Here is a 12,738-nt window from a genome sequence, read left to right as displayed (position 1 = left end):
CCGCTCTCTTGTTTGTCCGTCCTTCCATCCGTTCCTCAGCCGTGCAGCCTCTTCGTCATGGGCGACAGACGCGAACGCAGCAGCCATCTCGCCGCGTCTGTCTACGCAGTCAGGGGAGCTGCAGACTTACGGCGCTTCCCAATGACAGCAATGACAGACGAGTCGATCAAAGGCTGGCTGGCAGCTAGCCACCTTAGCCACACCACACGCAACGAGAGAAAAGAAAAGCCGCGACACAAGATGTCCAATCTATTGGTCGGAGTATGAATTTTTTTTTTTTTTTTTGTTTTCTTGATTTAGAAATTTTTTGAACCGTACACACAATTGCCGATTGATTGATTTGGTTGGTTGATAAAAGCGAAGAGGCCGTACTGTACCGCAATAATGTAAAATGGAGGAAGGGCGGAAACCAGGAGGAGCAAAAAAAAAAAAAAAAAAAAAAGGGGGGGGGGGGGGGGGGTTCGAGATGGGAGAAGTGGGGGACTTAAAGTACACGAAGAAGTGAGTGGTTTGGGAGAGAGGGAAAAGAAAACAGCACTTTCATGGGCCAGCAGGAAACCACTCGAACATGTCTGTTTTGGTTCGAGCTGCCAGCCGTTTTTGGCGTGAGCTCGTTTAGTCGTCTACCATTCAAACTCGCCCTGGGCCTTGTGGAAGAGGTAGCTGGAAGTGCGAGTCAGTTGGATTTGTTTTGGATCATGACTTAGTTGCACTTACTCCTTGCCGCCAGTGGACAGGATACCGTCCTTGAGGGTGCACTTCCACTTGTTCTTGACGCGCTGCACCTTGTCGTAGGTGCAAATCATCGTGTCGCCCTGCGGACCGTCCTCCTCTTCGCCCTGGATCTGCTCCTCGTCCGAGTCGTCGAGATCCGAGTTGATGGCCTCGTCGTCATTCTCTTCAACCTTCGCATCGTCCTCGAGACCCGTTTCGCCGTCTAACTGCGGGATGACGCTTGACCCAGCAGCGGCGCTAGCGAGCGGCACTCCTCTACGCTTCTTGCCTTTGCCCTTGGAACTGGGAAGTTCCTCGAGCGGTTGCATCAAGCCACTCTCAATGACGTCCATGCGCTGCTCAAACTGCGCCCGCAGCATGCCATCTGCAGCGTGCATGGCGCTAGGGTCGCCGGCGGCCTCGGCACGTCTTGAAGCGACCAAGGCCTTCCAATCCGCCAGGTCGGCATCGCCAGCGCCGTCAGTCTGGGCGGCGTAGACTGAGCTCTGGTGTTGCTGGGGATTTTGCGACGGAGGGCCCTGCTGCTGCGGCTGTTGGGGTGAGTGCTGCGCCGCATGCTGCGCCTGCTGTTGCCTATTGGGAGGCATCTGCAAGTTCATGGGACGCTGCTGTTGACCGGGCAGGCCAACATTATTTTGAGGATAGGCGGACGCAATCGAGGCATTGGCCTGGTCTCCAAAGTTTTGCTGGAGAAGCTGGGCAGCACGCTGCTGGGCAATGTTGGAGCCATTCATGGAGCCGTAGCCGTTCATTTGGTAGTTAGGAATATTGGGAGGGTATCCGGGCTCCGTCTTGACCCTTGGACCACCGGCCTGCGCATTCTGGGCGTACTGGTGAGGCGGCTGTGAAGCAGGAGGTTGCATCTGCTGGGGCACAGCTTTTGAGCTGTCGTTGGAGGGGACGGTTGGGGGATTTGAGATTTTCATGGGCGGGGCCGGGGCCGGGTCCCAGGGCATTTGGGCGACATGGAGGCCGGAAAGCTTCTTCTGCCAAATCTGCAAGACGGTTAGCGAGGAAAAGATGATGAAGAAGTGGTGGTGGTGGTGATAGTGGTGGTATCATCACGTGCGGCGCTAGCCGAAACGAGGTTGGCGCAGGCGGAGCGGGGCCGGAAGGAGGTATAAAATAGGCGAAAGGCAGATACAAAGTGGCAGCGTTGCCCTCGCCCCTCCCGATCGCCTCTGAGTCCGCCGGCTCCTTCCAGCCCAGCCAACCCCGCTTTTCCTGCCATCCCTCGCTCGCAGGCAGCCTGGAGCTGTCACAGCGACCGAAAGACGACAACACGCCCATTTTGTCTTGTCGCCTCTAGTCGCCCTCGTCGCTAACTGCTGCAATGGGGTGCGGCTCCTCGCCGGCTCGGCCTGGCGCTGCCCATGACATGACGCAAAAGGGAAAGAGGCATGACGACAGCAACCATGACCTACCTCCTTCATCTCTTGCAGCGTCTGCTGGTCGACGCCGCTCTCCTCAAAGTCATTCTGCGACGCCAGGACAACCCGCTCGATGATCTGCCCAAAGATGGACCCCTGCGCTCGTCGTTGATTGTCAGCCCTTGTTGTTGCGCAGCTTGGTTCGCGAGGGAAGAAACAGAGCGCTTCAAGGCAAGGCGGGCTTCACTACTGACGGTGATGGTGTTGGACATGTTGGCCGATTGCTTGTGAAGGCCAGGTAGCTTCGTGGTAGTCGAGACGCAAACGCCGTCGTGAGGTGTACTGGCAAGCTGGAGGTCGCTGGAATGGGGAGGGGCCCGACCGACGTTGTCGGCACTCCACCGGTCGCTCTGCTGCTCTGCGCCTTCTGTCTAGTCGCTACTCTGTCTTGCTATCAACAATACGGGCGAGATATCGTGTCGTGATGTCCTGCGACGGCGGGGGTTGCGTCTTTGTCTTTGCTTGCAAGGTAGAGAATGAGTGTTGGCTCGCCGCAAGCGGTCGAGATACGACCCAGACGTCTGCCGCTACGCCTCGGTGCCGACGTTTAGCCGTCCACGACCGCCCGCCCGCCCATGCCTCCCTCAGCTCACCACGGTACTGGTGGACAAGTCTTTCACTCTCTGTATGCTGCCTGCGGCATGATAATCCGTTCTTTTGTGCCGTCTCGCTACCTTGTTATAGCGGCTCATGCAAGGTACCGTCTGCCGTGCCAGCAAGGAGGGAGTGCTAGCCTCTTTGACCGCAACCTCCCCGGCTTGTAACCTACATTCCCTTCCAATTAGCATTGTGGTTTGTTTGACATGGTCATTTCACCTTCGATCCATGAGTGCCACAATATATCCCCTGAATTCTTTCGGCTGTTATCTTGTGAGTGAAAGAAATATTTGCCCTCCCGCTCAGTGCGGAGGCTACCTATGGCCATTTTACCAGGCCTGCTTTTTTTGGCTCTGGCCTATCCATCATCGTCCATTTTCCCGGCCTGAAGGCCGCTCATCCAGTTATTAATCCAACCGAAGCAACCATCTTCGAGGCGCCGACTTGGAGCAACGCTGATTCCCCCTTCGACAAAACCCCACCACAAAAGACTTAACTCCATCGAGAAGGAAACAAATGAAAGATTTACCTGCTCGGCCCACGTCAAGCAAACTGGCATCTGCAAGGCCTTGACTTCTCATAGAAGCCACCCAGATTCCGTATGAAGACAGTTCACACACCAAAGAAACAACAATTTTAGGCATGGTGCCGCCGCAGATAAACACATCGCACCGAGGCCCTCTAAGCATCCGAGCCCACCTCATTCAGCATCTTCTTGATCTTGTCGTACTCGGCAATCTCTTCCTGGGTAGGCCGCATGGCCTTACCCTCAGCGCGGATGGGGTCTTGACCAGGCCTGCGCACCATATGGAAAAGACACGCCTTCTTGGATTCATCCACGACCTTGAAGTCGACAACGTCGTAAAGGCCATCGTAGCGGAAACCACGCGCAGGCCGAAACTTGCTGGATTTCTTGTGAATATTGTGAGAGCGGATGACGCGGACAGGTTTCTTGTCCCCGACGCTCAGTATCAGACTCTGGGTGTTTTCGGTGTATTTGCCATCCGTCGAGTTGGTTCCTGAGTACCAGAGCTCTTGTCCTTCGTCGCGATCGTTGTATTGTGAGCCTCCGGACACGATGATGGAAAAGGCCGCCTTGTCCTTGACCGAATAGATACCGCCTTGAGTTGAGCCGTGAGCTCCGTCTCGTACAGTGCAGAGCTGAGTCGGCCACCACTGCCCGTTCACAAGATCTCCTTGTCCGTAGTACGCGGCTCCCGACTTGCCCGGAAATCCCGGTTCAATGCGGTCGGTACTCCGGTTGTGAGCCTTTTGTGACTTTACAATTCCTCTCAAGAGATCAGTGGAAAATATTCTGAGACACCAACGGTTGTACAGCTCGAAGGCGTCTGCCTGGATATCCCACGGATAGTCGACACCTTTGCTATACTCAGACTCAAATAGCTGCGGCAGGCCTGTTTCGACGTGGAGCATTTGAGCCTTTCTTACTGCGACTGCGGTGACCTCCAGGAAGGGCAGCTGGTGCAGCTCTCTTCTGATGTCATCGAATGCATTCGTCTTTTTCTCTGCACAGCCCCTCATGAGCTGTTTAATTTTGCCAAGTTTGGCATCTACGCCAGCGAAGCCGCCACTCTTGGCTCTACTTTGCCACTGTTGTGGTTTGATCTTCTCATACCACGCAGGCCATGTCAATTTTCGTTTGGGTAACAATGACGCCGGCTCTGTTCGCTCAGCACGCTCTGTCTGCGTGCTAAGGCCTTCGTCTGTGCTGCGCCATGCTAGCTCTTTCTGAAAGGCAAGAAAGCCGTCACTCGAGACTTCCGCGGCGAACTTGCGCACGAGGTGCTCAAAATGATCCCTCTCTGGAGAGGGAAAGTGTCTGGGCGCCGCGCCGGGGTGCTTGTCCTGCCAAGTAAGGTAATTTTCTTTGGTTTGGACGCAATCGAAATCCGTCGGGTATGGGTCTCCAGAAACATTTGTTTGAAAGTTTTTGGTTTTCCGCTCCATGCGCTTGAGCGCCTCCATGTTGATGTGTGCTTGAACAACTCGCTCAGGGATACGTTTGCCTGCCAAGTATGCGATGATGTCCATCTGTTTCTGATTAAGAGCTTCATATTTGCTCAAATTTGATTCGGGCCACTTCGTCTCGAGGCGATGTCGTACATGAGCAGGCATGTAATTTGCAGATTTTGAGGGAAGCTCCTTTTCCTTGTTCACCGGTGCAGCATCACTCGTCGTCTCTGCCGGCGATCCGTGTCGGGCACTTGGGCATCGCCTATCAGACCAGACGTTGTAAGATGGTTGCCTCGCCGGGCGAGATTCGTGGGGGGCTTTGTTGGATGCTGGTTCCGTGGGATGGGCCCCATCTGATGAGCGCCGACTTGCTGAATCACTGGAATCGATGGGGGAGCCCTTTCGTTCAGTTTCAGCATTGGTTTCCTTAGTTCCTGTGTTAGAGGGAGAAACGCCGCCCACAGACGATGCTGGCATGTCCCGAGGATTGGCAGACGCTGCAGATGAACCCGTGCGTATTTGGGTAGATGTTTTCAACGTCACTGGGGCGGCGCAGGTGTCATCATTTGAGTGGCTGGTCGTGAAAGAAACCAATCGCCGCCGCTTTTGGTGTATCGAGCCTTCAATTCTAGGTGCACCGCGAGAAAAAGATTCTGAGGAAGACTCAACGAGCGAGGGGAGGGACGAAGATGAAGCCCGTGAAGTTGTTTCAGTGTTTTGGGTAGGCGGAGTGGAGTGCGGAACGTCGAGCTCAGGTAGCGCAGTGCTATTAGACGCTTCTATGTGGTCATCACTCTGACCCTGTGAGCTCGGTTCGTCCACCGGCATCGCATCATCCGCCGGTGTGGGAACCAGGGGAACCATTAAAGGACTTCGTGGTGAGACACGAGCCGTGCCGCTGCTAGTACCTGGAGATAGGGCAGCGGCTGCACCCACAGGGTGACTCTCGTGGATGCCAGTGCTTTCACAGGAGCGTACTATTGATGACTGCGAGGCGTTCAGGGGATGTGAAACGGTTGCTGATGCAAGCGGCTCGGCAGAATCCATGATAACGGCACTTTGCACCGTTTGTACTCTTTCCGCATCCGCAGATTGTTGGCGGCCACTTGATGAGGCGTTTGAACCATGTGACTGGTCTTCCGGCGTCTTGTTGCTGTCAATACCCTGTGACTCGCCCACGTTTGCTGTTGAAGGCAAGGTTGCGCAACCACTTGTCGGGCTAGATGGTAACTGTGGACTTGAGCCCCCTACCGCAGGGCACCTCCTAATTGTGGCTGTCTCCCCAATGGCTGGGCCCAATGCTGATGCCTCTGCATTGTTCATGCTAGGTGAAGCGTCAACAGGCATGCTTGGAGTTGCTCTTTGAGCTTCTTCAGGTGACCGGCTAAGGTTGGCATTAGAGGGCTCATGATATGAGCTCCTTCCCTGTGGTTGGGCGGTATTGACGTCAAGTGAACTATTTCGGCGCGGCGATGAGGTGCCGCTGATGGGGCCGGTTGGTGATCTGGCTTCGACCGTCGTCGAGCGGCTATTGTGAATGTTTGATTCAGCAGATGATCGCTGCGCTGGACATGAAGCCACAGCCTCCTGCTTGATTATGACTGGAGAAGACGGTGCCGTGGATGAGACATTTCTTGCCGGAGGAGCCATGTGAGATTGTGATTGTGATTCCCGCATGTTCTGATTGGAACATGGAGGAGTTGCGACAGCAGATGCCGATGCCGGCGCCGATGCAGGAACAGTTGTTTGGGTAGGTGGAAGCTGCTGGATGTGTTGATGTACGGGGACCCGCTCATCCGGTGACAATATTCCGTGGTTCCCATTGGGCGCAGCTGGGGCCCCATGAGCATATGCTTGGTTTTGACCAATTGCATAGGCGGAATTCCATAACGACGTCGTTGACACACTCAAGTTGATTGCTGAGGAGGCGGGCACATACGATGCTTGCGCCGGATTTGGTGTCGTCATGTAGGGTGACCAAGGGTTCGCCCATGGAGCGGGCACCCTCGGCCTTTGGGCTGGGTGGCCATTTGCATACGCATTAGCGGCAAGATTCCAGTCAGGCTCTTTTCTTTTTTGTGCTCCATGAACGGACGGGTTCTGTTGGTGAAGAGTACTGGGCGCGACATGAGGAAGCTGGTGTCGCAATGTGTCAGCTTTGGCCGTGGCAAGGAGACTGAAAGGGAACATAGCTTGGGACGTACACCCATCACCGGAGAGGCTGAGGCGGTCTGATTTCTTTCAATTGGCGCATTTCGCTCTCGTTCTGCCGCTGCCAGCTGGTCTCGAATCCTGTCGCGACCACGAGCTACTAGCTCTTTGGTTGACAGACGCGGGGCTTTCAGCCACGCCACCTGCTCGTCAACCCAAGCCGGATCCAGTCCCATCGCGACAACGGCTCTTGATGCTCAGGTGATTGTCGAGTTGTCGGCGCAGTAGGTTTACTGATGCCACTGTGTCACGTAATTGTAGCGTTAGACGCCGAGTGGTTTGATAAAGAATGAAGCGCGAGTTAAAGCTGTAGCCTTAGATATGAAAGCCTAGGCACAGCGCTCAGAGCAGCTGCTGTCTGTGACTGCTGCTCGCAGTTTTGGTCTCTAAGACAGTCGGTTAGAACAGTGCACAGTGTGCATCTCGCAAAAAGTCGCAGATGTTAATATAGACGCGCCAAGAGGCGAAAGAGAGAACTAGGTTTTGACCAGTGCAAATGTGGGAAAGCTTGGAGCTGATGACACGTTCTGAACTAGGACCATCCAGGCCATGTTTTGGACGTGTCTGGTGCCAGGTGTTGACGCGTACCAATCGCGACAGCACAGGATTGGTTCGGTAAACAAGAAATTAAAAAGCCAGGTCACGTACTTTGAGTAGTTGGAAAAGGATGTTAGAACTGACCTGGCCGATGAAGAGATCCGATGTCAAAGGTGGAGAGGCAGTTCAGGTTCCTTGGATTGCGGAGGTTGTGTAACAAGCGCGGATGCCCAGGCAGGGAGCAGCTTCTCGAGGCGCGTCCGGACTCGGCCCGCGACCAATCAGAAAACAGGGAGCGCCGGGCAACTCTTGCCGCGAGCAGATCACATCCTCACGTGATCTAGTCGGCCCAATCAGGATGTCTAAGTGCGTGGACAACGCAATACAGGCTTTGAGGAAGATTTGACAATAACTTTGCGTCTACGGCTGAGCATTTGCAAACACAGCAGGGAGTTCTTGGTGAGTGTATGGGAGTGTTCGTCAGCTTGTCCGCGCCAATGACAGGAAGCATTCACGCCGTCTCGCGCCAGGTGTCCTTGAAATTGTTGAGGCATTCATGTTAGAAGTCATCATTCCATAGTAAGGCAATACGTTCACCTTGACACTTGCTTCAAGCGCGTGTCACGATGCTATTGAAAAGAGGGCACGATTATACCGCAAGCTTGAAATTGAAACCTATAGTAGCAATCTCAAATACACCTTTGGACCCTCCTCGTAGCAACTACGAAAGATGTCTAATCCAAGAACCCAACGCCCATGCCGTGCTAAATGTTATATGCCTAGTCATTCCCTTGCGCCTTCATGTATGCAGCAGTTTTGTGCTTCGCAATGGAAAACAAGTTTGACAAGAGTGCCAACTCATCTTACTTTGATGCCTGTCCCAAGACCTCGTGCTCGACGACGGCATCTGCAGGGCTCTTACTCGATGCTGCAGTCAAATCCTGTCCTTGCTCGTACAAATCGGTCGTGACGGCGATCCATCCTCGGACCTGGCCACGGGTATCCAGAATCTTCCAGTCACCTGATATGGTGGACTCGAAAACCTCCATGTCCTTGCCCTTTGCTGCCTCCGTCTCCTCCTCGGCATCAATGCGACACGTTTCTGCAACCTCATAGCCGGTTTCGCGCATCATCTGCAAAATGCAACGGGTGTTGAGGTTGAGAATGCGCTCAGGCTCTTCGACGTGGAAAATTGTCTTTGAGATCCACCTGAAAAGGAGCCCAAAGTCGGATTGTGAAAGATGCGCCGAGGAGACGGGGTAGAAAAACCGAGGACCAGGTTTCGTCTTTCTTGGCGAACTCGTCGATGGATCTTCTGAGAGTAGTCGCTTCGTTTCTTTCATGTGCACAGTCCAATTGTAGAAGGCCTCGCTGAGAATGGCCACGAGGTTGTTGCCGCCAGGTCCAGGTGCCGCGTAGCACGGCATGGGCTTGTCCTTCAGCCACCTGGTATTTGGGCTTTGCAAAGGAAGGCACCACATGTCCAGAAGTACAACTGGGGAGAATGATGTGATTTGTTTGGCGATTTCCGACGTGGCTTTTGGCGAAAAGAGCGGCACGTAGGCGTACTTGCGCTCTGGACTCGTTTGCCAAAAGACGGTCTTGACGAGTTGGTGCATCGTCGCGGCGCCAAAGCTGTGCCCTGCCCAAACAATGGAGCCTGGACGGTGCATGTCAAGTTTATCCTTGAACATGGACAGTAGTTTGCTTGTATCGAGCTTTTTGTTCTTCGACTTGTTCTCATCCAAATTCCTAACGTCTTCGCCAGCGTCCATTCTGAGCATCGAGTCGTGGATGACACCGAGTTCCCACAGGCGAATCTTGAGCTGCTCGTCTCTCCTTTCCCATATATCGTCCCTTGGCTCATGGGGGAGCGTGACGTAGTCCACCGCCTTTGCTGGAGTACCTGGGGTCGCCCGAATGTACGAGATAGGGCAGCTTCCGTCACGGTGTTCTGGTGCAATGACCACAACTCCGTGGCTCGCAACAGAGCCAACAATCTGCGAGTATGCGTTTCTCGTACCTCCTAGGCCGTGGGAAAAGACCATGACTGGCCACCGGGACGATTTGGTTGGGGGCGAGAGGAGTGGCGCATTCCGATGGACGGGAATGTTGGTGTAGTAGAAGAGTTGAGGAAAGAATCTGCTGCGAATGAGTATCGAGCCACGCAGTGGATGTGAGACAACCTACGCAAAGACACTGGCGAAAGCCGAGTTGGCCCCCATGAAGCGAGCGTACGCAGCCATGTAGCCCCTTTGAGGGTTGGGTATCCATCGTACTGGTCTGTCGCCAGCGGAGAGTTCGCATGGGTAGAAGATGCGGTATGCGACGGTGGATATGCTCGAATCGGGCGCCGGGCTTGGAGAGTGCAGGCTGGCGACGGGAATTTCGACATCGATCGATCCAACTTTGTACGGGCCAGGATAGTCTGGCAGAGTAGAGACGGGTTTGAGGCTCGACAACCAAGACATGGTGGGCGGCAAGAGGAAAAGGAATTGGAGAGAGGAGGGTTCTAAGGCTCCGAGGCAGCCATATAGGACTGTGTGGGACAGAAGAAGGTGGGAGAAACTTGTGCAGGCGACGGGAATCTAGGACACGCGACACTCGATGACGTTAGATCTCAGCCCGGACGATGCGCACGTAGCGCCGTCCCGTCGGCGCTCCGATGCAGCCGGGGGGGGGGGCCCGCGACCGGAGGCTCTCAGTCGAATGCCGCACATGTCAAGATGCAATGGATGCGGGTAGGAGGTGGTGAGGGAGGATAAGACGAGACGACGGTTTTGGATGGCAGGTCGCGTGCTGGGTTCTGTCGAGGTGATGATCCCAGGGCTGCAGCAGGGCTGCTCCTCGGCGGTGCGACGAGCTACAGTACCTAACCTATGTAAGCGACCAGCAATCCGACTAGGTAGAAAAGCTCAACTTTCGGTTTTTCTTCCACGCACGACATGGCCGTTGGATTGTCGCTTCGTGATCGACGTCCACAAGCACATGCAGCCTTCAGCCCTGAACCCGCAGATCCCCAAGGACCAAAAGAGTTGGATCCCGCTGCGACGCTGGACACACAGACTGTTTCACCAGACATTTTGAAGTGCACTCCGCATGTGCCAACGAGTCAAGGACCAAAGCAGTATTGGGTTGACCGGTGCAACTAGTATCAGCGCAGTACGGAGCCCATGCTTTGCTTTGGATTCGGGCTCCAGACAGACAGCGACTTGGACGTGAAGCAGGCCCTTTGGATAAGTCGTGTCTCGAATGGATCAAACGATACATGTAATGTAGTCTTTTTCGGCCATTGTCCTGCACAACGCCCAAGATGCTAGTGGTGGCTTTTCTCTCCGAGTCTTGCACCTGACTTCGGATCGTGCCGTAGCAAGCGAGGACCACGCGGCGGGCCATGCGAACGGCGCGTTGCGCTCATCCATGCCCGCCGCTCGATGCGCTGTCGCCGTTACCACCACCGCCGGCATCCCCAGCCTACACCCATTACCATTCCCTTCACGTCATTTTGCTCCTCCACACCACACTGCTCCTTCCTCTCCCTCGACCCACCTCTACTCCACTCCGCTGTCATGGTTCGCCAAAGGGCGCCCTCGGCGGCGTCCACCAACTCTTCCAACGTCGTTCGCGACCAGGTACGCCAACCACTCCAACTTCGCTTCCTCCAGATGAGAGCCGCCCGACGATGACATTTTCGACCAGGAGCTTGGAAGCATGTACGACTATCTCGCCAAGATTATACTGCTCGGGCCAAGTGGCTGTGGAAAGTAGGCGCCTTCCCCCAAGCTACCCGGCGACCGAATCCTGACCCTTCTAGGTCGTGCCTGTTGCATCGCTTCGTCAAGAATGAGTGTATGATTTTCTGATATTCCTCCATGGACACGGTTCTAAGTATTCCGCGTAGGGAGAGTCTATTCCTCGCAAACAATCGGCGTCGAGTTCGCGTCCAAGATTATCAAGGTCGGCACTGGTGCGCGACGAAAGCGTATAAAGCTCCAGGTAGCTATACTCGGCTCCATACCGACAAACATCCACTCATCATGGCAGCTTTGGGATACTGCAGGGACCGAACGCTTCCGCGCCGTCTCCCGCTCCTACTATCGTGGCGCTGCGGGCGCGATTCTAGTGTACGACATTGCCTCGTACGCCTCCTTTAGAGCTCTCCCTACCTTCCTCAACGACGCCCGAGCCCTCGCTTCCCCGGACCTTACCGTCATCCTCGCAGGGAACAAGACCGATCTTGCAGATGGAGAATCACATTTCGAGGTGGAACCTACCTTGATCGACGAACCGCTTCCCACACCTTCAAGTACAAGCAGCACAGCAGCTTGGGGATCCATGAGATCAAACAGAGGCATCGGATTTGGAACACAGAGTACTGCAACCACTGCAGCAGAAGGGAGAGAAGTTCCTGTCGACATATCAACGCGGTGGGCGACAGACGTCTCTATTCCAGTCAGCATGGAGGTCTCGGCGCTTTCTGGCGACAACGTTGAAGAGCTCTTTGCGCGTCTGGCGCGGATGATCTTGACCAAAATCGAAATTGGCGAGATAGATCCTGACGACCCGCAAAGCGGCATCCAATACGGTGACAGTGGTGGTTGGAGCGGATATTTCGATGATGATGGCAGCATCAAAAGCGGCACCACAGATGGCGCGGGCACCAGGCGTCGGCGCAAAGGCAAACACCGGGGAACCGCTCTATTGACTGGGGTGCAAGAATGGGAAGAAGTTTTCCGAATTCCAGGATCGCGGAGAAGAGGGGGATGCTGTTAGCACGAGATCTTGCTTCCATTTGGTTGTTCCCTCCATGGCTTGGTCTCGTTCGCGGGGCGTTTTGGTAGAGGCCCCGGATCATTCCTGTCCCCCGCGCATTTCAGTACCTGGTTGCATGCGGCTCTTCGTAATCCCCATCTGTCGTTGAAACCACGCGTCGTGCGGGACCAACTTCTTCATGGACATATCTTGCGCGTGTAATGTGGACTGGCGAAAGACTGACATGACGTTTAAGTAATACGCCCAGGCGAGACCAGCTGACTAGGCGGCACTGCCTTGGGAGTTGTTCTCGAACACTTGGCCGCCTCATTTATCTATTAGAACCTGCATCATTCTTGCAAGGTTCTTTGGCAAACAATGTTGCCATTGCACTTGCTCTGTCGGGGAGCACGTCAGACTTCTTTCTCTGCCAGCTAATTGAGCTAGGTTTTCCAGGATGCTATGCTCCATTGCCGCGTCCACTACACGTCACATCCCGGGG

At 54.7% G+C, this 12,738-nt stretch overlaps 4 protein-coding genes across 4 annotated transcripts; 1 reads left to right on the top strand and 3 right to left on the bottom strand.

The window, feature by feature from the left end:
* Window positions 1–456: 456 nt before the first annotated feature.
* Window positions 457–2,696, bottom strand: IWZ02DRAFT_460393 (transcription factor IIA, alpha/beta subunit family protein). Its single transcript, XM_066768151.1, has 4 exons — window positions 2,360–2,696; window positions 2,160–2,261; window positions 718–1,730; window positions 457–663 (listed from the first exon to the last, which is right to left on the bottom strand). Exons 1-4 carry the CDS (start codon window positions 2,375–2,377, stop codon window positions 624–626), a joined length of 1,173 nt encoding a protein of 390 aa, XP_066619773.1. The 5' UTR covers window positions 2,378–2,696; the 3' UTR covers window positions 457–623.
* A 747-nt stretch (window positions 2,697–3,443) lies between these two features.
* Window positions 3,444–4,304, bottom strand: IWZ02DRAFT_383408 (PUA-like domain-containing protein; the record flags this gene model as incomplete). Its single annotated transcript, XM_066765273.1, has 1 exon — window positions 3,444–4,304. The coding sequence occupies one exon, from the start codon at window positions 4,302–4,304 to the stop codon at window positions 3,444–3,446; it is 861 nt and encodes a 286-aa protein (XP_066619772.1).
* Window positions 4,305–7,873: 3,569 nt separating this feature from the next.
* IWZ02DRAFT_425421 (platelet-activating factor acetylhydrolase) lies at window positions 7,874–10,386 on the bottom strand. Its single transcript, XM_066765894.1, has 2 exons — window positions 9,675–10,386; window positions 7,874–9,626 (listed from the first exon to the last, which is right to left on the bottom strand). The coding sequence occupies exons 1-2, from the start codon at window positions 9,953–9,955 to the stop codon at window positions 8,348–8,350; spliced, it is 1,560 nt and encodes a 519-aa protein (XP_066619771.1). The 5' UTR covers window positions 9,956–10,386; the 3' UTR covers window positions 7,874–8,347.
* Window positions 10,387–11,053: 667 nt separating this feature from the next.
* On the top strand, window positions 11,054–12,257 carry IWZ02DRAFT_383634 (ras family protein; the record flags this gene model as incomplete). The annotated part of the gene is made up of 5 exons (XM_066765289.1): window positions 11,054–11,116; window positions 11,184–11,248; window positions 11,299–11,333; window positions 11,386–11,480; window positions 11,529–12,257. The coding sequence occupies 5 exons, from the start codon at window positions 11,054–11,056 to the stop codon at window positions 12,255–12,257; spliced, it is 987 nt and encodes a 328-aa protein (XP_066619770.1).
* Between the last annotated feature and the right edge of the window lie 481 nt (window positions 12,258–12,738).

Source organism: Phyllosticta citriasiana (genome assembly GCF_038021145.1).
Source record: "Phyllosticta citriasiana strain CBS 120426 chromosome Unknown IWZ02scaffold_13, whole genome shotgun sequence".
NCBI lineage: Eukaryota > Fungi > Ascomycota > Dothideomycetes > Botryosphaeriales > Phyllostictaceae > Phyllosticta > Phyllosticta citriasiana.
This window is presented reverse-complemented; position numbering and strand designations above follow the sequence as displayed.

What these genes read in the sequence shown, in the direction of transcription:
- IWZ02DRAFT_460393 (XM_066768151.1), bottom strand. An exon ending in CGCTGCAAGAGATGAAGGAG is followed by an intron (nt 1,731 to 2,159) that starts GTAGGTCATGGT and finishes ACCGTCTTGCAG; the next exon opens with ATTTGGCAGAAGAAGCTTTC. An exon ending in CTGTCCACTGGCGGCAAGGA is followed by an intron (nt 664 to 717) that starts GTAAGTGCAACT and finishes TCGCACTTCCAG; the next exon opens with CTACCTCTTCCACAAGGCCC.
- IWZ02DRAFT_425421 (XM_066765894.1), bottom strand. Translation starts at nt 9,955, where the DNA reads ATGTCTTGGTTGTCGAGCCTCAAACCCGTCTCTACTCTGCCAGACTAT. An exon ending in GCTTTCGCCAGTGTCTTTGC is followed by an intron (nt 9,627 to 9,674) that starts GTAGGTTGTCTC and finishes CATTCGCAGCAG; the next exon opens with ATTCTTTCCTCAACTCTTCT.